Consider the following 23,709-nt stretch of genomic DNA (forward strand, 5'->3'; position numbering starts at 1 on the left):
TTTTAGTAAAAGTTTACAAATCCCAAAAGCTAATAAATATGATTTGTAACCTTTCCATTGTCATAATGAATAAATAATCTGGATAATAAAAAGAAATAAATATTTTTCAGTGTTGTATATAATAAATAACACATAATAAATCCTTGACTATAACAGGTATACAATAAATATTAATAAGGAGGTAAGATAAAATATTTAAGTGGTCACTTAAAATATCTGCATTGAAGGTATATACAGTAAAACTTTCTAAACACTTCTAAAAGTACTAAACCCATTTTAATGAACGATATATAATATAAATCAAAGACATGTGCATTATTTATAACTTTCTTTTTTTAAATTTCTTCAAATCCTTTAATTATCACCTTCCATGACATTTTCTAAAGAATAGGATAAGTGGCAGGAATTCATCTTTTCTAAGTGCAATTTAGGAGCCTACTTTTCTCCATGAATATCTCCATTTCCATAACACCTAATTCCCTCCTACTTTGTTGACTACCACTCCTACAAAGATTCCAGCATAATTTTTCTGGAATCTCAGTGTTTTGCAAACCTCAACCTGATAATCTTTTCCTTGCAGAAATTGTGTCCTTTCTCCGAACTCCATTCTTCCCCATATCCTAGTTTTTCCTATTTACTTCCAGCAACCCAGATTCTACACTACCTTTCTGTACCATACTCGAAACTTTCTAGAGAGAGAGGTGTCTTGAAAATCTTTTACTTCATAACTCAATGTTTGTCCTATGACAACTATTGCAGATTTTGCCGCTGCTATGTAGTCTTATGGACCACAGAAAGTAACAGAAAATTCAGTCAAAAAACAAATGATGTACCTGGAAATTGTAGACCAAAGTGCAAAGACACAAAGATACTCTTTAAAAAGGGTATGACTGGGCACAAGGCACATGGCATGTCAGAATGTCAGAACTGATATAGCTATGATACAAGTTCCCTTGTTGGCAGAGTGTTTAAGATGCTCAACAGTAAATAAGAGAGATAAGAGCATTTCCATGTATTGTGGAATGAGTGTGAGAGCATGAGGGGTTCCAAGGGTAAAGAAACTAAGTCAGGGAAAACATACACCTGCACTTAAGTAGAACTTACCAAAGATGGCTGACACTTGAGCCACTTGACATACAGTGCTGGTCTCAGAAGAGAGTGGAAATCTGAGACTGCAGGATCTGTAGAAATAAAAGTAAAAACAAGGGAGGGAGAGAGAGAGAAAGTGGGGGAAATAGAAGTTATCTTGCCTGCCACCTCTCTCTCTTGCAGCTACACTTAGCAATTTCTTGGTAAATTAACCTGGAAAACTTATTTTCAATAAGATAAAAAAAGGAGAGTAAAACATTATTTTTGGTATTTCACTGGGCTTCTCCGTGACTTCTAAATACAACCTGTACTCAGCAGATATTACATACGCTGACTTTATAAAATGTAATTTTGAGCTTTGAATTACTAACCTATAAATATAGATTTATACATAGATTAGGTATGTACTTACAAAGTTATTCTAATTTAAAAATCTTAAAATATGAGATTCTATGATTTGTAGGTAATCTATGATAAAATTCATTACTCTTATAGCCTAAAAATTAAATATCCATGTTCCATATACAGTAAATTAAAATCAATTCCTCTTCTCTAACATCTATATAGACTATCACCCTTGCTGGTTACTATAAGAGTAAGAAAAATCTCATGAGTGTAATTAATAGTCTTACCTACATGCTGCAAGTTTTTCTACAAGCTACAAGTTTTTCTACAAGTGACAAAACACATTGAGATATTTCAGTGCAAGTACATTTGTAATTCTAGAATCCAGTGCTACAGACTTGTGAAGTACTTAGTTTGGTTTAGATAGTATTAATTTAATTTTGTATTTTATTTTCTTTGCAGAAAGATACAATAATATTTCATGTAATGTTTTCTAAGTCTGTACTTTCATACTTAATTAGATGAATTCAGAATGCTGGATGATTATGCTAAGTGCCATGGATCAAGTAACTGCATTCTCAGACTAATAATTCTGAACATTAAAAGTTACAATTTAAGGAGTTCCTACTGTGGCACGGTAGGTTAAGAATCCACGTGCAGCGGCTCCAGTCACTGTGGAGGTACCCAGTTTGATTCCTGCCCAGGCACAGTGGGTTAAAAGATCTGGCATTACCACAGCTACAGCTCAGATTCAATCCCTGGCCCAGAACTTCCAGATGCCATGGGTGCAGCCATAAAATTTTTTTAAAAAGTTAAAATTAAAAAAAAAAAAAAGTCAAACACAGGGAAACACTCTATATCACACATAAAATAATTTTCAAAGAACTTTAAAACAAAATATTCGTATAAAACTATTCACAGAACAGGAAAGATCTTAAGACCGTGAAGTTCTTTAACAGACCCAAGTCATCATAAAACATCTATGATTTAGTGAAACTCTATTTGCAGCATCATAAATATTAATGTACTTTGAATTCTAAAGCCGTTTTTCTTTGTTCTCTTAGAAATGTTAAATATCTAGGCAATTAACATCTTCAAGCACATGCCACATGTACTTTTTGTAATCCCTAGGCAAGATTCTCATAAATGGTAATATTAGGAAAGAATGTTGTTGGTTTTATGGTTTGTGTATATATTTGATTTGCAATATATACAGTGCTATTAGCATGAACAAGAACGCTAGTTTTAATGCTCTTTTGTCAGTGTTATTGTCTGTTTACAATGTTAATTTAACAAGTAAAATATTTTTGTTTTCATTTCTACAAGATCTAATTTTATTTGGCAGGAGCTTCATGCATATCATAATCCTGTACATCAAATTTAGAGATATTACCACTACTGGAATCCTGACAAATATCTACAATTTCTGCTGTACCTTTTGAATAGATTCTCTCAAGGAGGGTTCCACAGAACATCTGAGACAAATGAGGTAATTGTTACGAGGGGAATTATACTCCTTTGAACTACAACTCCTACCTTTGCTCCTTTGCACTAGCCATGCTAGCTTCCTTATTTTTCCTCACACTTGTCAATCACCAAGCTTGAAAGGTTTTGCACTAGCTGACACCTCTCCCAAGAACACTCTTCTCTCTGCTACTCACACGGTTCACCATCCTTTCTTTTTTTAAGATTTGCTCAAAAATTGTCTTATCAGTGAGATCTCCCTCAGCTCCAGCAGCATTTCACCATTAGTCTGTCACTCTTCTCTCATTATCTCTTCTCTGTGATTATCAACACTGTACATTATAATAACATAAATGTGATTATTTTCTTTCTCTCTCTGCTAAAATGTAAGCATCACATATTTTGTTCATTTCTGAATCCCCAGTGTTTAAAATATATCTGGCACACATCAGAAGCTCAATATTAATGAAAAGGATTAGTACATGTATTAGCAATTTCCCAGGATCCACTGTTGCCTAACTTCCTGCCAAGGATACACTGGAGAGATTAAAAGCAGAAGAAGAAAGAGCATGTTTTCTCTCTATTCTACTTCTGTCTTTGTCAGCTTAGACAGGGATAGTTCAGCATCTCAGTAGCACAGGCTCACTAGCTCTGGCTTTAAGCAATGCAGAAGTAGCAATTGAGTTGTGGACAGTGGTCATGGCATAGATAAGTCCAAAGCATCAGCCAATGGTGGGCTACAAGTAGTATTAGTATTAGTAGCTATGTGACTCCTGGCATGCTGAAAAAATGGAGAGCCAGTAGTTTCAATAGCAGAGGTGTCCACAGCAGTGCTCCAACATGGGGCTCTGGGTAATTTCATAATTTCTGCCCCTCCAGGTCAAAGGGTAATAGTAGTTTCTTGTACTTACTATCTTTTCATATATTTACCTCCCACTTTTACTCCTCTAGTCCTTCTAACACATCTGTAAACAATTTGTTTTAATTCCTCAGTTTGAATTAACTTGGAAGACTTTTGCTTTCCTACTAGACAAGACTATCACTCTACTTTAAAAATAACTTTCTGACAAATATCTGCTCGATTTAACCGCAAGTGTGCCTAACCTTCCCAATGCAGCAATCCCACACAATGCTAAAGAATTCCAAGAGGTATCCTCTGCCCTAGCCCTTTCCACAGTCTTTTCCCAGTTCTTCATTGTCTTTCTTGTTGGTAACATAATACCTTGATTTGTTGAATTAGCAATACATTTTGTGACAATGGCATAATAATCCTATTCTGTAGTAAACCACAGTGATGGCTTTAAGTCCTTGCACTTTACTTGTAAGTACAATAAATAAAAAGCACTTTCCAGGACAATGTTCAACCTTTCTTTTGATACTATGTTGTCTGCACACTTAAGAGATGTTCGTAAGAACTGACACATTAATGTATATTAGTGGATATGGTTGCATATCCAAATACATTATAATACCACTATTTCTATGACATGTTGGAAAATTGATCAGTGGTCACTTTAAAACTCTTGAAAATCACTACTACACTTGCAGATTCTTAGCCAGAAAATGATGCCTGCATTCCCATATTTCTCTTTGGCAATATGAATTTTGTAACACATTCAATCTATTTTTAATTTTCCCCCTAAGGATCAAAACACCATTCTCATCCACTGGGCAACACAGGTAAGCTGTTGTTCCTTCAATGTGAGTTTTTTATAAATCATGTGGTTTTATTTTTACCTGTTATGACAACAAAATTTTAATAATTCTGTTCCTTTTTAAAAGTCCAAGCATTTTCTTTGATTATAAAGGCAGAATAATAAATGTGATTATCATATATAATTTTACTACATTTTTATGAAAGGATATGTAATTTTTTAAAAAAGTCATCTTCTCCCAGAGTCTTCTTAATCTAATCCTGAATCTAGGAGGTAACTGAATTATCACAGTATAATCAATTGGATGTCACTCACCAAATATTTTTCCATGAAATATATGTATATTGTGCATACATATTTGTGTGTATATTTATATATGGCCAATAATTTCTATAGTTATTGTTTTAAAATTAAAAATAAGACTGTATTATACATATAGTTAGTTCTGAGTAGCTGTTTTCATTTAACCATATATAATCACCGTGGCTATCCTCATAAGCCTGTACCTATATCTACCTATTTTTCCTTTGATAGCCAGTATATGTGCTATTTGCTAATCAGCATAGTTAAATATTTAGGTTAACCTAAGGTTCCCATAGCAGATAACTCCAGTATCTATGGGATACTGATGGGAGTCACATGAATTGATAAAAACTGAATTGTTTTACTGAAGGCTTCTCACTCTCCATGAATTTTAGCCTCCACCCACGCTTTCTCCAAGCATCAAATGTCACAATTTATGCAACAGAAATGATACTGGTTCTTTTCTACTCCCAGACAAATGTGTATTTAAAATCAACACTGATCACTACATCCTATTTAGTCAGGCAGTTAAGTTTATCTTCAATCTGTGGCCTGTTACATGAATACATCTTCAGTCAAAGACTCAGAGTATGGAAACTCAGGGATATTCCAACTTTTTTCATTTTGTTCACACAACACTGAAGGTTTTGCATAATAGCTACAGGACTCTGTAATGACGCCATTAATCATTTGTTCTTTCAAATGTTTCCTTATGTCCTCCCTCTCATAACAAGCAATTCTTTGAAATCAGTCTTTGAAGGGCCATGACTGACAGAGATGAATAGGATGTTTAATCGCATTGGCACATGCCAGAATTTATTCCTGTGGCAAACATACTCTGTGTAAAGCTTCTTATTCAGTTACAATCTATAGATAATAAAGACTTTCCAAAATCTAACATCTCTTTCCATGCTCACCATCACAGCCATATTCTCCAAACCTCAGAAACCCCCTCTCTTCCCTTTCCTGTTTCCTATGTTCTGGGGTTCACTGTATTCACTACCCTCTTCCTTCTTCCACTATTTTCATTTCCTTTGCTTTTTCTTATAAGTGAACACTGAAAAACATACTTCTGAAACATATATTTGTATATACGATGTACATTATTATTTATTATGTATTTAGGATTAAAAACTTATGTGTTCCACATAACATCTACTAAAAATGAGATTCAATAGATGAACTTACATAACTGAATTCACAGTTATTTAAAATTGAGAATCCTAAAAAGACGACTCTGATCCTTTTCCCACAAAAAGCTGTAATCAATCATAATGGAGCTTTAAAAAACAAAACTTGTTTCCTTTCAGAATATTTTCAATAATATTCTGATGATATTCAATACTATTTAATTTCATTTGCATTAATCTAGGCACCCAGGATAAAAAAGACATGTGTTTAAGAATAATATTTAATCCGTTACATGTGTAATTTTAAACAGACAGTAGCTTTTATATTTTCTTCCAAATTATATAGTTTTTGCCTGCTGTGAGATTATGCAAAATGGATAACACTGATTTGCACAGTCAACTCACTGACTTATTATCTTCCTCCTCTTTAGTTCAATGACTATGAAACATTAACCATGAGTGAACTATGTCTGGTCATTACTTTTTTATGTGTGGATGCATGCTAGAGACACAATTATTCCAATTACCAATAAAAAGATCAGTAAATTAATAAATAGCTAGCAGGACCGACTGACTGCCCTGTTTATATCTAGGGCCCCAGAGATATTATTAATAATGTTCAGTTCATTTTTAAAAGGAACCATCTTGGATAATAATTTTCTTTAATTGTCACTGATTCACAGTATAGGACAGACCAAAGCCTCACAGTTGAAAGCACCTGTAAGGCCACTAAGTTAACAGAAAATGGTTACATGTTTCCATCATTTCACAAACTTTTCAAGATATAGATAGGGCTATTAGAAGCCATATTTATTTATTTATTTATTTATTTAATTGCTTTTTTTAGGGCCGCACCCATGGCATATGGGGGTTCCCAGGCTAGGAGTCTAATTGGAGGTACGCTGCTGGCCTACACCACAGCCACAGCAACATGGGATCTGAGTCACTTTGCAACCTACACCACAGCTCATTGCAATGCCAGATCCTTAACCCACTGAGCAAGGCCAGGGATCAAACCCACAACTTCATGGTTCCTAGTCGGATTCATTTCTGCTGTGCCACAATGGGAACCCCAGAAGCCATATTTAAATTGTTAATTAAGATTACCTTCTGAAATTTGAAAAAATATTCAAATTTCCCAAATATCTTTGTTTCCATCACTCTCTGTGTTGTATTTAATATAATTTATTTGTATATCACTAAATATAGCATCCCCCAGGACAACAGGACTACTGCTTAAAAGGTAATAGTAAGACAGAAGATACACAGCAATTATTTTACCAGTACATAACTGTCAAATACTTTTCAGTTAGGCATATGTGGTTAACTCTCCTTAGCTTTCCAACCACTTCTTGATAAATATATATTCAAAATATCAGATGTAACCTTGAAAAAAGAAACAAAATTCATATTGAATAAGTACATATTTTACTGTCACATACTGTTCTACTTAAAATCATGACAGTATCTTTTATAAAACTAATATGCTGACATGTAGTGGGTATAATAGTTCCGCACGCGAAACTTCACATTCATCTAGAACCTGTAAATATGATCTCATTTGAAACAGATGTAATCAAATTAAGACATGGTCATAATGAGTTAGGATAGACTCTAAATCCAATCGCTAGTGTCTTTTTCAGGAAGATATCTGCGGATACAGACACACACACAGAGAAGACTTCCATGTGAAGATGGGGGCAGAAAGTGGAGTAATATAACTACAAGCCAAGGGATGCCGAGGATGGCTGGCAGACACCAGAAGTTTGGAAGATGGAAGGAGGGACCCCTTCCTAGAGACTTCAGAGAGAGCTTGATGCTAATGGCTTGATTTCACATTTCTGGCATCCAGAAACATGAAGAGAATAAATTGCTATTGTTTTAAGTCACCAGTTTGTCAAAATTTATCACAGCAACATAATTTGGTATATAATGCTATATATAATAATTCTTGATTAGTTTGTACTTTTAATTAGTCATAATTGGTTACTAAAATTATCTACAAATTACACCCCTTACATGTATACATAAAGAATCACTGGCCATACAAATTACTTAAGTAATTTATGAGTGGGAAAATAATGGGAATAGAAAAATCCTTTGAAACTCAGGTGTTGAAAATGAGGAGATGAAGAAGACAGGAAGGTATTGCTGAGGTTAAACTATCCTTCTCTATTGTTTATGCTATGACAGTTTTCTTCTAACAGATATGTTTTATCATCTCAATGTAAAACTATGTCTTATCCTTAGCATGGTTCCCAATAACAAATTTAAGTCACATTTCATATATAAATAATTATTTAGAAAGAATTAATTGCTTTAATAGTAAAACAGTTTGGACAATGATTATAAAACAATAACATATCTAAAAGCTGCACTTTATTTCTAGGCATTGTCCTAGCTAAGGGTTAAATTTCAATTATGTATCAGTATTTTCAATAGTTATTTTCCTTTAGTAATATTTACTTCAAAACAGTTAACTGTGATTTGATTTCTTAAAACCCAAGTAATGTAAAACCTTATAAAATCAATAGCTTTTCCTTTCGTTCATTTTTAGGTTTTGAGTCTTAAGGTTTTAGGATTAAGAAATTATGTATTGAGGACAGATGGCCAACAGGCACATGAAAAGATGTTCAGCATCACTAATGATCAGAGAAACGCAAATCAAAATCACAATAAGGTATCACCTCACAATGGTCAGAATGGCCATCATTAAAAAGTCTATAAATTATAAATGTAGAGAGGGTGCGGAGAAAAAAGGAACCCACCTATTCTTGTTGCTGGGAATGCAAATTGCTGAAGCCACTATGGAAAACAACATGCAGGAAGTTCCTTGAAAAACTAAAAATAGAACTACCATATGATCCTGCAATCCCACTCCTGGGCATACATTCAGACAAAACTGTAATTTCAAAAGATATATGCACCGCCCCCCAATGTTTACTGCAGCACTATCTATAATAGCCAAGACATGGAAACAACCTAAATGACCATGCACAGATGACTGGATAAATAAGATGCAGTACAAATATACATTAGAATACTACTTAGGCATAAAAATGATGAAATAATGTCATTTGCAGCACCATGGATGAACCTAGAGATTATCACACTAAGTGAAGTAAGTCGGAAAGAGAAAGACAATTACCATATGATATCACTTCTATGTGGAACCTAAAATATGACAAATGAACTTATCTACAAAAGAGAAACAAACAGTCTCACCAATACAGAAAATAGACTGGTGGTTGCCAAAGGGGAGAGTGGGAGGGAGGTGGACTAGAAGTTTGGGATTAGCAGATGCAAACTATTGTATACTGAAAAGATAAACAGGATCCTACTGTATAGCACAGAGTACTATATTTAATATACTGTGATGAACCATAATGGAAAATAATATGAAAAAGTATGTATATTACATCTGAATCACTTTGCTATACAGTAGAAATTAACATTATAAATCAACTATATTTCAATAAAATAAATTTTTAAAAATTATGTATTAAGAGAAATTTTCTGCTTCGAAAATTTTCTGTCACCAAGTGGCAGCACTGGCAAGTTCACCAATGAAAACTACAACTAGTTCATTCTGCCATACTATATATGGACAAAGGGAGAAATTCCCATATCATATATAGTGAGAGGCCAAAACTTGCTGTGAAGATTTCTATAACATAATTCATTGTCAAACAGAGTATTCACAAAATGTTTATGAATTTTGGAACCCATGTAGAAAAATTCTGACATAAAAGAAGTCACTGAGCAACACTTTTAGTTAGAACCTCTCCCTTTATGTTGATGTTCTAATACACACAACCGATTTTTGATTACATTTGTTAACATCTGCTCAGAGACAAATGGCACATTTCTTCCTACATAAAAGAAAATGGGCTACAGAATAGCATATTTTGACAAACTGCTTTTCTAAATGGAGAGTAAGTCTCTGAACAGAAGAACCAGTACAGGGCTGAGAATACAGAAAAATGCCTTTAAGAATGAGTAACATCCTCCTTGCTTCTTAGGTAAAAGCCTAAAGAACCAGAAACAAAGAGTAGCTTACCTTGTGTGTTTATCTAGTGTGGTCTGTTGCTAGCATCTACCAACATCTGCTTGACAGCAAATTAGATCATGAATAAATAGCTGTCCTATCTGGTCTGCTAAAACACACAGCAAAATCACTACTCGGCATTGAAAAGTCTGATAAACAGAGAGGGTGTGTGTGGGTGTGGGTGTGTGTGTGGGTGTGTGTGTACTGACCTGAAGCTTAGTATAAAACACACAAAAGGAACTGCATTAGACAGCAACTGTTTATACAAAAACCTTGTTACCCGTATATTGGTATTTGTAGGTAATAATAATAAAATACATTTCTAAAAATCACACATACTATTTTTATTACAATAAAATGTAACAACTGTTTACATTTGTTTTTTCCTAAAATACTATGAAGATTGATAGAAATAGCTATTTTAATTTTGTGGTTTTTTTCGATGCCTAAATGACAAAGGACAGAAATATTGTTCATGCTTTTAAAAAAATACATTCTTGAGTGCCTTTTTGCAAAAGGCTGGTTCTAAATTTTTTTTTAAGTTCTATTGTTTTGTTGATTTACAACGTTGTGATAATTTCTGCTGTACAACAAAGTGATTCAGTTATATATATATATATATACATATTCATTCTTTTTCAGATTCTTTCCCCATGTAGATTATCACAGAATATTGGGTAGAGTTGCCTGTGCTAAAATTTTAAACAGATGACTTTCACTTTAAAAATGTTCAAACTTATGGAGTTCCCGTCGTGGCGCAGTGGTTAACGAATCCGACTAGGAACCATGAGGTTGCAAGTTCGATCCCTGCCCTTGCTCAGTGGGTTAACGATCTGGCGTTGCCGTGAGCTGTGATGTAGGTTGCAGACGCGGCTCGGATCCTGTGTTGCTGTGCCTCTGGCATAGGCTGGTGGCTACAGCTCCGATTAGACCCCTAGCCTGGGAACCTCCATGTGCCATGGGAGCGGCCCAATAAATGCCCCCCAAAAAAATAAATAAATAAATAAAAATGTTCAAACTTAATAGATAAATGAAAAACTTACAAAAACTAACAGATGTATAAAAAGTTTTCTATCCAACAGATAAGTGTTTGGCTGGTATCTTAACTTTTGTTATATTTTGAATTTCTAGTCAAGGTGATGTCATAAACCCTTGATTTGATAGCCCTTCTCTGTTCATCATAGAGAAGTGTTAAATAAAAGGTAAAGCAAAAATTCAAAATTGCATAGTCAGGATAAAAACAAGAACTCTTTGTAAGAAAAACTGAATGCAAATGCAAAACAATAAAATAAAGAGACCTGTGGTTAAATTCTGTTGAGGCCTTTTCTGAAAGCAAATGTTGGTGGCTGGTAGTAATTCTTAGCAGGGCAAAGAATTAAAAAGCATGCATTTGAAACTGAACACAGAGGCCAGGCTTACTGCTTGAAGCTTGACTTTTAAACCATTTCACTGCCCACTTCAACACATGAAAGGAAACTGAAAACAAACAAATGTGGTTGCTGAGCAATTTGCAGGCCTAGTTTAGTAAAAAAGAATTAAACCAAGGTGAAGAAATCTAATGCTAGGAAAATAAGCCAATAAAATTAATAATGACAAAAAGTAAACATAAATGAAAAAAATTTCATAATTTAGCCTGAAAAGATTCATAAATACATTAAAGTTATCAACAACATAAGTGATGGAATAAATTTTATTATAAAAAGAGTAAAAATAAAAGTGGGGGGAGGCAAAAACAATGTGAAACAAAGTAAAAGAGAACAGCAAAAAGAAACAATCAGAAATATGTACAGACTCGCACATATACATTAATTGTTATGAAATCAGGAGACAGGCTAAACAATAGACTGAACAAAAAAGATTAATACATTGGAATAGACCTTGAAATATAATATAGATAATTTATTCTAATTTACCAACAGGGAGAGAAAGTAATTTAAAATTATGAAAGAACTGCTAAGAAATTTAGGAAATAGAATGAAAAATTCCAATATTTGCCTTGACAAAAGAAAATGGAATACATGAGAAGATAATAGTTCTGAATTTTCTTTTTCTTTTTTTTTTTTTTTTGGCTTTCGTCTATTTAGGGCCGCACCCAAGGCATATGGAGGTTACCAAGCTAGGGGTCTAATCAGAACTGTAGCCACTGGCCTACGCCATAGCCACAGCCACACAGAATCTGAGCCGTGTCTTCAACCTACACCACAGCTCATGGCAACACTGGATCCTCAACCCACTGAGTGAGGCCAGGGATCGAACCCGCAACCTCATGGTTCCTAGACAGATTTGTTAACCACTAAGCCATGATGGGAACTCCTGAGTTTTCTTGAAAAAAGTAAAAAGACACTAGTAAAAACCAGGAGTCCTCAAATTAAAAGTGAATTTTGAGGAGCTCCCGATGTGGCTCAGGTGGTTAAGGACCCAAGATTGTCTATGAGGATACAGGTTCAATCCCTGGCCTCACTCAGTGGGTTAAAGATTTGGTATTGCTGCAAGCTGTGAAATAAGTCACAGATGTGGCTTGAATCCAGTGTGGCTGTGGCTGTGGCATAGGCTCCAATTCGACCCCTGGCTGGGGAACTTTCATATGCCACAGATGTGGCTATAAAAAAGAAAGAAAAAAAAAAAAAAAAGGTGATTTCTGAGAATGAGAGGATATTACAGAGATAATAATTCTCACTGATTATTCCCTGAGCTTCCCTACATACTGACTCTTTTTTGAAATTAGCCAAGGACATATGGTGAGTTCTGGTGAATGCACTATAAAAGATGTGTCACATTCAGCCAAAGCAAAGTATGTGTGTGTGTGTGTGCGCACATGTGCGTGTGAATACTCCCCTTTCTATGACATGCCATCTATATGAGATCACTAGCTATTGTTATTCAAACAAGAAATTGACCTAAGGCTACTAAGTATTTTTAAGAAAATATGTTCAAATAAATTATATACCTGCAATGAGCAATTCTTTTTAGCTCTTAAGTAATTTGTGGGCCTTCACAACTGCACCAGTAGACTATGATTAAACCTGTGCACCTCACAAGAATAACGCTCCCTCTCAGACTCATCTCAGTTGTGGTTATGGATGAGGAAAAAAAACTTTCGCAAGGGTGGAACCAGGTGTCACAAAATAAAACAAACAAGGGAGTTTTTCCCAGGGAACAGAACCAAGTGTACAGCTAAGTATACAGATCACTAATCTTTCAGAAAGTAAACAAGAGCCATCATCCACATCAAAAACAGGATATTACCAGCATTTTAGAAGCCATTCTTCTGCCATTTTTCACTCATTTGTCTTTATTTCTAAGATTATGGATTAACTTTGCCTGCCTGCTTTGAATCTTATATGCATTGACTCGACACAGTATGTACACTTTGGTTTCTACTTTCTTTCCTTCATCATTACATTTGTGAGATTTATCCATACTGCTGCATAAAGACATAGTTTGTCCTTTTTTTTGTGAGTTAAAAATACATTTTTAAAAATTTCTACTAAAGTATAGTTGGTTTACAATGTTCCTTCAATTTCTGCTGTACAACAAAGTGACCCAGTGATATATATATATATATCATATATATATACATACACACACATTTTTTTTTCATACTATCTTCTATCGTGTTCTAACCCGAGATTGGACATAGTTCCCTGTGCTATAGAGTAGGACCACATTGATTATAATTCTAAATGTAATAGTTTGCATCTACCAACGCCGAATGAACTCTCTACCCCACTTCCTCACCCCCTACCCTCCACCCCCAGCAACCACAAACCTGCTCTCCATGTCCATGATCTTTTCTGTTTTTGTAGACAGGATCGTATGTGACATATTTTAGATTCCACATATGAAGTGATATGATATGGCATTTGTTTTTCTCTTTCTGACTTACTGTAGTATGAGAATCTATAGTTGCATCCATGTTGCTGCAAATGGCATTATTTTTTTCTTTTTATGGCTAAGCAGTATTCCATTGTATATATGTACCACATCTTCTTAATCCATTCATGTGTTGATGGACACATAGTTTGTCCATTTCCATTGCTCTGTATTATTGCCTTTTGTGAATAGACCACTATTTATTTATATATTCTACTCATGATTAACATTCTTATTCATTTGGGTGAACATACTACATAATTATATTGCACTTAAACCTAGAGACGAACTGCTGAGTTGTAGGAAATGCATGTGTTAATAAGATTTAGTAAACACCGCAAAATGTTCTTCAAACTAGTTATGCAAATTTGTATACTCATCTAGTAGCATATGAAAGCTCCACTTGCTCCAAAATGCTGACTTCCTCTTTTACATTCTATCTCTTCTTGTTCAACTTACCTTTGCTTCTTTCTTTTTGCTTGCCCTCCCCTCCTCTCTTATCTTGTCATAGGATCCTCCATTCATTTAATCTCATGTGTCTTATGAATTCTGTTCCCACTTCCTGAGAAGTACTTTCTTTCCTTCTTTTCTCCTGCTAATGAGAACTTCTAAATTTTTAAGGAGGAAGATTATCCTAGCAATGCAAGGTGGAAGAGGAATTCCTGACACCTGGGAAAACTCACCTTATTACAAAAATGAGAATAATATTCATTTATATTTGAATTATCACACATTTGCATTCATTGTAATGCAATCAACATTACCTGAATTAATATCAGAGTGACCACACTATTGATGATCCAAACAAAGAGACTTTTAAAAATAAATGTGGCAAGGTCAACTTCAACCGCACTACAATAAAATTTAAAAATAAAAAAAATAAATGGAGCATAATTAATAATTATCTAGGATAACAGAAGTAAACTAGGACTGTTCCAAGCAAACCAGGACTTACGGTCATCCAAACAATTAATATAGTATTTATAGATAGAAATAATCAAAATAACTGTTTGCTCTACTTATTTCCTTATGTTAAGATTTATAATACGGGTATTATAAATTCTTAATAGGACCCATGAAAAAAATCTTTCTAGTGTGCATCAGAATGCACTATATTTAAGCTAAGCAGATAATTTGATTAAATGAATAACATTATTAAATTGAGCTACCTAAATCAGCAATATAGATCTAATTTTACCTCTAAATGTGGTCTGTATGGATGTGTGTCTAAACACATATGTGTGTCTATATATATAGATATAGATATAGATATAGACTTATATAGACTTATATAGACTATATATATATAGACTTATATTTTAAATCCTAGATTAATGTTCTTATTTGAAAGACTTTAAATTTCATTGATGCATTTTGTTATATATTGCTATCTAATTATAGGGGACAGGAGAGATGAAGACTAAGAGAAGCATTGCATTTATGAGCACAACAGGTTTTGCTCTTTGTTTTTTGTTTTTTGGCTAAAATAAAACAAAGTCAAGCCATTTTAAGAATCTATTTTGCTTACTATGGTACATTAGTTCAAAATACTAATTGCATGGAATACAGAGTATAAAACCTATTTAACATTTAATGCTGACCTATGCTTTTTGAAAGCTTGACTGGTTAGTATAAATTCTCTAAAAGTTGCAGTCCATTTATCAACCATTAAAAATCCGTATGTTCTATTTTTTATTCTCATCTTAATAACAAGGTACAGTACTAATAACCGTCTGGGGCTAATATTTCCCAGATGTGATTCAGATCATCAACTGTTCTAAATCGGTCATTAATTCTTGGAAAGTGCATTATGTCTTGATTGGTGTTGCTTAAATAGCTTATAACCTCTTTTATAGTCCTTTTATTTCCTAGGTAAATATCTTTCCCACCCACCTTTCAACTTCAATTTTAGTGTGAAAATTGATAATGAGAAAATGAATGGACTGTCTAAAATATAAAAAGGAGACTAAATGTATAAACTTTTCTACCTATACTCAGAACAAATGCCAGACAAGAACGGTATTTCAATTTTCATAAGAATGTGGTCTTTTTGTCACAGCTGATTCTGCCCAAAGTTAATAACAAACTCTTCCAGCTCCAATGAGAGTTGCAAAATATAACCTTTAACCAATATATATGTAAAGTAATTTGTTACTTGTACATCTGTTTAGCTATTCAAACAACTTTTACTGAACATCTGTCATATGCAGCCACTAATTCAGATATAGTGACACATTCAATCCATTCCTCCAACAATTTATAATCTAGTAAGAGACAAACATTTAATATTGTAAGATAAACACTGTGATATGCACTGAATTCCTGGTGTCTCCCAAAAAAGAATTTCCTAATCCAAACTTCGGCAGTATAAATCTTCCCAGAAAAGACAGAACATCTTCTGTGCCTTCAAAAAAAAAAAAAAAAAAAAAAAAAAAGAAAGAAAGAAAGAAAGAAAAAGGTAGGGGTTAAAAAGAAAACTTTCCAGATAAACTCAAGAGCACTATCTGATATCCAGAGACAAGAGAGACCTAGTTACATGGAGGAAACTGCAAAAATCTCTTTAGAAAAAGCTGGAAGATGGAGTGGCTGAAGATAAAAATGGAGAGGCAGCTGTGGGTCCAGGTTAAATGACAGGTAAGGAAGTAGGGGTTAAGTAGCATAGGGACATGATTAAATCTTCAGTTTAGATCACTTCTGGAAACAAGATGAAGGATGAATTGAAAGGGTAAGTGGACAGGGACAGACAAAGACCAAGAGCAAGTGGATAATTAAAACAGGCCTTGGTGATTGGTTGTGGGGCATAAAAGTGAGTCAATCACTTAAAAGACAAACAATTAAATTTATAAAATATTTGGCCTACTGTATTCCATCTAGCTATTAAGTATTTCACTAATAATCCTTTATGATTTCATGACAGAATTTAACATTTGTATGTGTTTGCTTTGGATTCAGACATTTATAAATGAAATCGTTTATATATACATATATATATTTTGAATGACTCCAGTTAAAGCAATAAGAACTAACTGGATAAAACCAGAATCTTAGCTTCCTTTAAACAATATGAAAGTTCATTTTAAAAGGAGAGCTGGTGGAGTTCCTGTCATGGCTCAGCAGCTAATGAACCCAACTAGTATCCAGGAGAACGTGGGTTTGATCACCTGTTTCCTCAGTGGATTAAAGATCCCTCATTGCTGTGGTGTAGGTTGCAGACACAGCTCAGATCCAGCATTGCTGTGGCTATGGCATAGGCCAGCAGCTACAGCTCCAGTTTGACCCCAGACCAGGGACTTCCATATGCCACAGGTACAGCCCCAAAAAGATAAATAAATAAATAAATAAATACATACATACATACATAAAAGGAGATGTGGAAACTTCTCTGGGAAGTAGGAGAGTGGATTTTAAAGTTTTAAAAGTAAATAAAAAAACAATAAAGAAAAGACTGTATGATGTAAAACAAGGGTAACTGGCTTAGAGTAATCTATATTTTTAAAAATAGATATGCTCATGAGAAGATATCTTCAAGACTATACATGAAGTAATAGTGGAGATACTGGAAAATGAATTACATACATACTTATTTTTCAGCTGCCCAGAGAATATGAAGCTAATTACATATTCACAGATGTCAGTAAATACTTCCACATCTGATCTCCTAAACTGTTATTATCTGCTTTTCTCTTATTTCTTTTCCTTACAACAGAATTAATTTCATCATTATCCAATACATGTTCTTTTACCCAGTGAAAATTAAGGCAGAAATCTATTTTTTTTACTTATTACTTATTGCAGAGGTTACAATTCAGGAAGAAATGTTCTGAGACGCTGCAAAGAAAAATGCCACACCTCATAGTTGCTCAGGTATTAAATATTTAAAAACTTAAAGTACTTTAATAAACTATGCACATTCATGCATCTGTTTCCCCAATTGCCAACATGCAGAGGAGGGAGTTCATTCATGCAAAAGTTGATAAAAGAAGGCCTATAGTTCTGATTCCTATTCTTGTGTTTTCCTCTGCAAGGAATTTTAGCTTCCATGTATTTCCATGTTTCCTAGTTGAACTCAGTATAGTGCCTTCTATCTTTTCCTCTGTCATCATAATCGTCATCATCATCATCATTGTCATCACCATCAGATTTACAATCTGTCTTTACAATTTGGTAGCTCACGCAAAGGGATTTTATTTTAAGAATATTAAAGAACTGGACCTGGAAATTTAACAGCTGGTCAACTCCAGAAGTACTCTTTGCTTGCTCATCATCTACTGTTTTGTTTTCTTTCTCTTTCTACTCTCTTAGAACTTTTACTTGCACATGACTTTTGTTTATCACTGCCCCTGCTCTACAACTTTTCTATGAATCTTTTGGTGTATCTCTATAGCAGAAGTTTCCAATTGCAGTTTCCCTTTGGCTCTGACCACAGAAATCCTGAAATCCTAAAAAGGAATATGACTGATTTAGCCATTTGTGGAAATCATATGTGCAAGGTGACAGGTAGCTGATTAGCCAACTAACTGGATGTCTTTCAATTAGGTGTTCACCTTTGTCTCAAAAAGTTTTGGTTTAGAGAACAGTCCTTGAGCTAACCCTAATGGAGATCCTTAAACAAGCCCCTTGGTCAACTTACTTAGAAAAGGGTGTAATAATAAGTTCTAACATTTGTCTGATTTTGTTATTTAATTTCTGTAATGTTTTTAATGTACTTATTTCAATAAGGGTTTTTTGTTTGTTTTGAATTGAACTAGTCTATATTTTATACCCTTAGCTTATAGTCAATAACAAAAATGAAAAAAGATAGTTATTAAAAATGAGGCATGAAATTATAATAGACTCAGAAGAAATATGTTGAAGGAATATGTCTTTAGTTATTTTATAAGCGAAAAAATATCAAGACAATCTAAACATGCACCAAATATTCTTACACCACCAACTAAACTATACTAATAATCATTCTTTGGGATATCTTTTGCCTTTGGTCTTCAAATTAACCTAAAATTAATCTATTTTTAGCACTTTTCAATAGCCACATATCTTTTGATACAAAATCTATTTCACTGTAATAACACTGTACCTAGATTAAAACTGAACTTTGGTAAACTTAAAGATTATTTTATACCTTCCACAGCACCAATCACAATTAAAAATCAATCCATGGTGCACTACACGGCTAACAATCCTAGCTTTGGGATTGAGATGACCCTGGTTTTAATACCAGCTAAATGTCACCACAAACTTCAGAAGGTGATATAACTTTTCTCAGGCTCACTTTTTTTATCTGCAAAATGGCGCTAATAATATTTACTTAACATAAGTATTATTAGGATTAAATGAAAAATATGCAAAACGCTTCAGAACAGTTCTTATTGCAGACCCATTACATTATTAATTTGAATATCTGGGAGCAGAAATTTACATTAGGTCTCCTATGAAGCCAAGATTTGTGGAAGAAAATTTCTACAAGCTCCTGGGAATATCATAGTCAACTTGCGTAGCACAGACAACTCTGAAATCTCTTTATTGATTCATAAAGAATAACAGCAGTAATGTCATATAATAAAAGGCATAAAAGGTTGATTCATTTTTTAGATTAAATGGACTTGAAAGTAAAGCTAATAGCTACTAATAGTGACTGCAGTGATAAGAAGGTAAAAAATTCAGACAGTTCATTGCATTAAAAACAGAAGGTAGAGAAAATTAAGTAAAACCATAATTTGTGAAACTCTTTAAGCAAATGTTTCAGCCAATTGCATAATGTCAAGGACAGTTGAAAATGGAAAGGAAGGACTGTGACAGATGCCAGAGCATTCAGTTCTTCTTAACAAGGGCTGCCCTCAGGAGAAAGTATTTTACCAGAGCCGTACCTCTGCTGAGGTTTTAAGAGTATAACCTACTAGAGGAAAGGGAAATACTGAGCTCCAGCAAGCTCTAACTTTCCATATAGGGGGAGGGAGATGCCCTACTTCAACCCTCCCTAGCCATTCTGTCCCACTTAATGAGGGAAAAGAAAATGGCAAAGCTCTGGTGAAGTTCACAGTCCAGGGGTACAGTGTCACCAAAAGACTGAGACCTAGTTACAGCACTAAAACGCTTTTCCTCTGCCACCCCTCTATATTAGTAAAGACCTGTTTACCTCAATTCCTTTTACCCAGGCATCATGTCCACCTTTCAATTAAAAAAGTATAAGATATATAAAGGCGGTGGGGAACCCACTCCGTTTAAAGAGAAGAAGCTTCAGAACCAGAGTTGGATATGGCAGGAATGTTGGAATTATCAGACCAGGAATTTAAAACTATGGGTAATATGCTAAGAGCTTTAATGGATAACTTAGACAATATGTACGAACAGAAGGATATTGTAAGCAGAGTGACAGAAATCCTAAGAACAAATCAAAAGGAAATGCTAGCGATCAAGAACAACGTAACGGAAATAAAGAATGCTTTTGAAGAGCTCATTAGTAGACTGGGCATAACTGAAGAAAGAATCCATGCGTTCAAGGATATGAAAATAGAAACTTCCAAAAGTGAAAACCATTTTCTTTCAAATGTGAAACCCTGTGATTGAAGCTAGTATGATGGATATTTAGAAAACTATTAGATATTTTGTAAAATTGCTCAGAAGAAAAAATATATACATATCAATTTTGAAAACAATTAACTGACACACTCATTTTTAACAGAAATAACACTAAAGCTTATATTTTCAAAATCCTAACACATCCATGTAGTTTGGAAAATTTCATTGCATTACAAAATGAGCAAAAATGCAGCACAAAAATCAGCTATCATGATAAACTCCTTCTCACTACATAAAATATAGAAATTAACTCTTAGTAGGTATTCCATTCTCTCATAAACACATTCTATCCTTAATTTTTCAGCTTTGGAACAATGATATTAGGAAATGATGAGCTCTGGTTATGGATTAAAGTACTTTTCTACACAGTTTAAATGTAATATAAGTCTCTTTTATTATTATAAAAAATCATTAGTTTTTCATTATAATAATCATTAGTAACTGAACTGCAAGGTTCACTCATAGCTTTTATTTAACATGAATAACATATCTCCATCTTTCCTATCTCAAGGTAAATTTCCTAACACCAATTCACGATGTTAACACATAAGATCACATACCTTGTATGATCATGCATTATTCATAACCAGATAAGATCACATATCTTACATGAGCTTGCATTATTTAAACCCTAATAATCATCTATGTTAACAACATATGCAAAATACATATATATTTAAACCAATATTTGGCATGAGATAAACACAAAATTTTCCAATCTCTAATTGTCATTGTTAATATAAAATGCATTTAATATCCAAGAGTACTTTTTTTTTTCCTACTAACATTCAGTTTTCTCTTATATTTTTTGCTAAAGCATACTTCATTGCTGAAAGGGAAGTTAGATTTTGAAAGTTGGAGTGCTTATACCTGTATGCACTACAACTTTATAACTGACAAAGATCTGATCTACTATGCATACATTAGTAGCCAAATTAAGATAATGAGCAAACAAACAAATCTTTCATTTTCTTGCTAAAAATGGTACTAGCAATAAAACTAAATTAAATGGTGAAAATATTTCAGGTAAGAGTTGATGGAGTGCTTAAACATCAAGTTCTTTCCACCAGCATTAAGTGTATATAATTTTAGTTATAAATTAAATAGTATTTTATGGAATTATTATTATGGCATACTATGCTTTAACTATCAGGTTTTATTGAGGTACAGTTACCTTTAATAACCAGCATGATGGATACCCAAAAAAGTCTCTTATCTTTTCAATTACACTATCAACATTAAAACAAAACACGTGGCTATTTTAAGTATCAAATGCAACTACTAAAGCTCAAAGGAAACAATATAAGGTTTTAATCATGAAATCCCTTTTTTATATTATGAAAAGTTTTTTCCTTTCATTTTTTCTAGTTAGCAGAGTTAATTGTTATTAGTCAGAGTTAATACTATACTAGGTTGTTCCAACACGACAAACCCCTACTGATGTGTGTCATGGAATAGGGACTGATCTATAATGAGTATTAGCGATTTTCTTTTTTTTTTTTTTTTGGTCTTTTTGCTATTTCTTGGGCCGCTCCTGCGGCATATGGAGGTTCCCAGGCTAGGGGTCCAATCGGAGCTGCAGCCACCGGCCTACGCCAGAGCCACAGCAACGCAGGATCCGAGCCGCGTCTGCAACCTACACCACAGCTCACGGCAACGCCGGATCGTTAACCCACTGAGCAAGGGCAGGGACCGAACCCGCAACCTCATGGTTCCTAGTCGGATTCGTTAACCACTGCGCCACGACGGGAACTCCGTATTAGCGATTTTCAATGTCAATTTTTTTCCTTTCTTTTTCTAAGGGCTACACCCGTGCCATATGGAAGTTCCCAGGCTAGGGGTCGAATTGGAGCTGCAGCTGCCAGTTTATGTCATAGCCACAGTAATGCCAGATCTGAGCTGCGCAGGTCACCTACATCACTGCTCACACAACGCCAGATCTTTGACCCACTGAATGAGGCAGGGGATCAAACCACATCCTCATGGATACTAGTCAGGTTCATTTCCACTGTGACACAACGGGATCTCCTTGAATGTCAAATTTACCTTATAGGCCCTCTTGTTGTATTCTCTTTTATCTACAATGTTAAATATTAGCTTAAAGTAAATTGAATAAATAAAAGTATCCAAAAAAAGGAGTAAACATGAGAGTTAAATGTGTCAAGAAAATTTATATAATTTTCTTTCATACATTTTCGTATTATGAGAACTCAGGAAATAAACAGATTTTTTAATGGCTTATTTTGCACATTTATTGCATGAATAGTGTCTTTCATGTTTCTTTTTTCTCATTAGCATTAAAATGGCATTATTTCTTAAAGACTAACTGCCTCCTTCCCAGGAGATTTGCAAAAGTGAAACAGGTTTTGCACAGAGGAAGATTTAGTATTAACCAGTTATTAGTTAATATTAGTTAATAAATACATAGAAAATCCAGGGCATATGCCTATATACTTAACATTTGTGAAAACACTTCTACAGTATTCACATAACTTCTATAGAGCTATACAAAAATATTTATTCATTAAACATTCTTTCATTGATTGTATGGCACTCTGTTAGCTACTCCACCAGATCATCAAAATTTTATTACATTAGTATAGTACACTGACAGATAAAAGATGGAAGGGACACTTATAGGATAAAGTTCTTAAGAGTTCTGAATTACGATAGATGTAAATTCTTGACATTAGACCATGAGAGCAGTGTTAAGAATTACAACTGCTGGTTCCCAAATGCTCTGATGTATTCATTCTTTTCTAAAATGAAGCTCCAACCTCTACACAAATATAAGTATTCAAATTTCACTCTGTTCTCACCATATCAATGATAACATCTATATTTTTAACATCCTTTCCAAACAATTTTCCAAGGTGTCTTTCATTTCAAAGAGATTGCATTACTCTCTTAAATGAAAATAAAGCTTCAACAATTTTTGATTATTTAATTGAATCCAGGAAGATTTACTTTTACTTCTACTTATTGAGGCTTAGGGATACATTATCTAAATCAATTAAAACAATGAAATTCTAGGTCCTCTACAATATGGCTTAGCCTATAATCAAAACCTTATTTTCCCCCACCTCCCTTCACTTCAGCCACACAAATTCTTGTTAACATTCCTAAAACTTAATGCATATATCTAAGAATTCTGTGCCTTTCCTCAAGCCACTATCTTTTCCTTAAAGGTGCTAATTACCCTCTCTTCCAGCCCACATATTGTTAC

General features: G+C 34.0%; 1 protein-coding gene across 12 annotated transcripts in view; it reads right to left on the reverse strand.

Moving 5' to 3' along the window:
- The window catches only part of EPHA6 (EPH receptor A6), an 876,888-nt gene that overhangs the window by 782,859 nt on the left and 70,320 nt on the right, over positions 1-23,709 (reverse strand). For 2 of the 12 annotated variants that reach the window (XM_021070706.1, XM_021070708.1), the window contains one exon: positions 1,105-1,181. The exons of the other annotated variants lie outside the window; for them this stretch is intronic. In XM_021070706.1, the coding sequence (XP_020926365.1) occupies positions 1,105-1,181 (77 nt within the window). Of the gene's footprint in view, positions 1-1,104; positions 1,182-23,709 lie in introns of those variants that run through there. 12 annotated transcript variants of the gene reach the window in all.

This window comes from Sus scrofa, chromosome 13, assembly GCF_000003025.6.
Source record: "Sus scrofa isolate TJ Tabasco breed Duroc chromosome 13, Sscrofa11.1, whole genome shotgun sequence".
NCBI lineage: Eukaryota > Metazoa > Chordata > Mammalia > Artiodactyla > Suidae > Sus > Sus scrofa.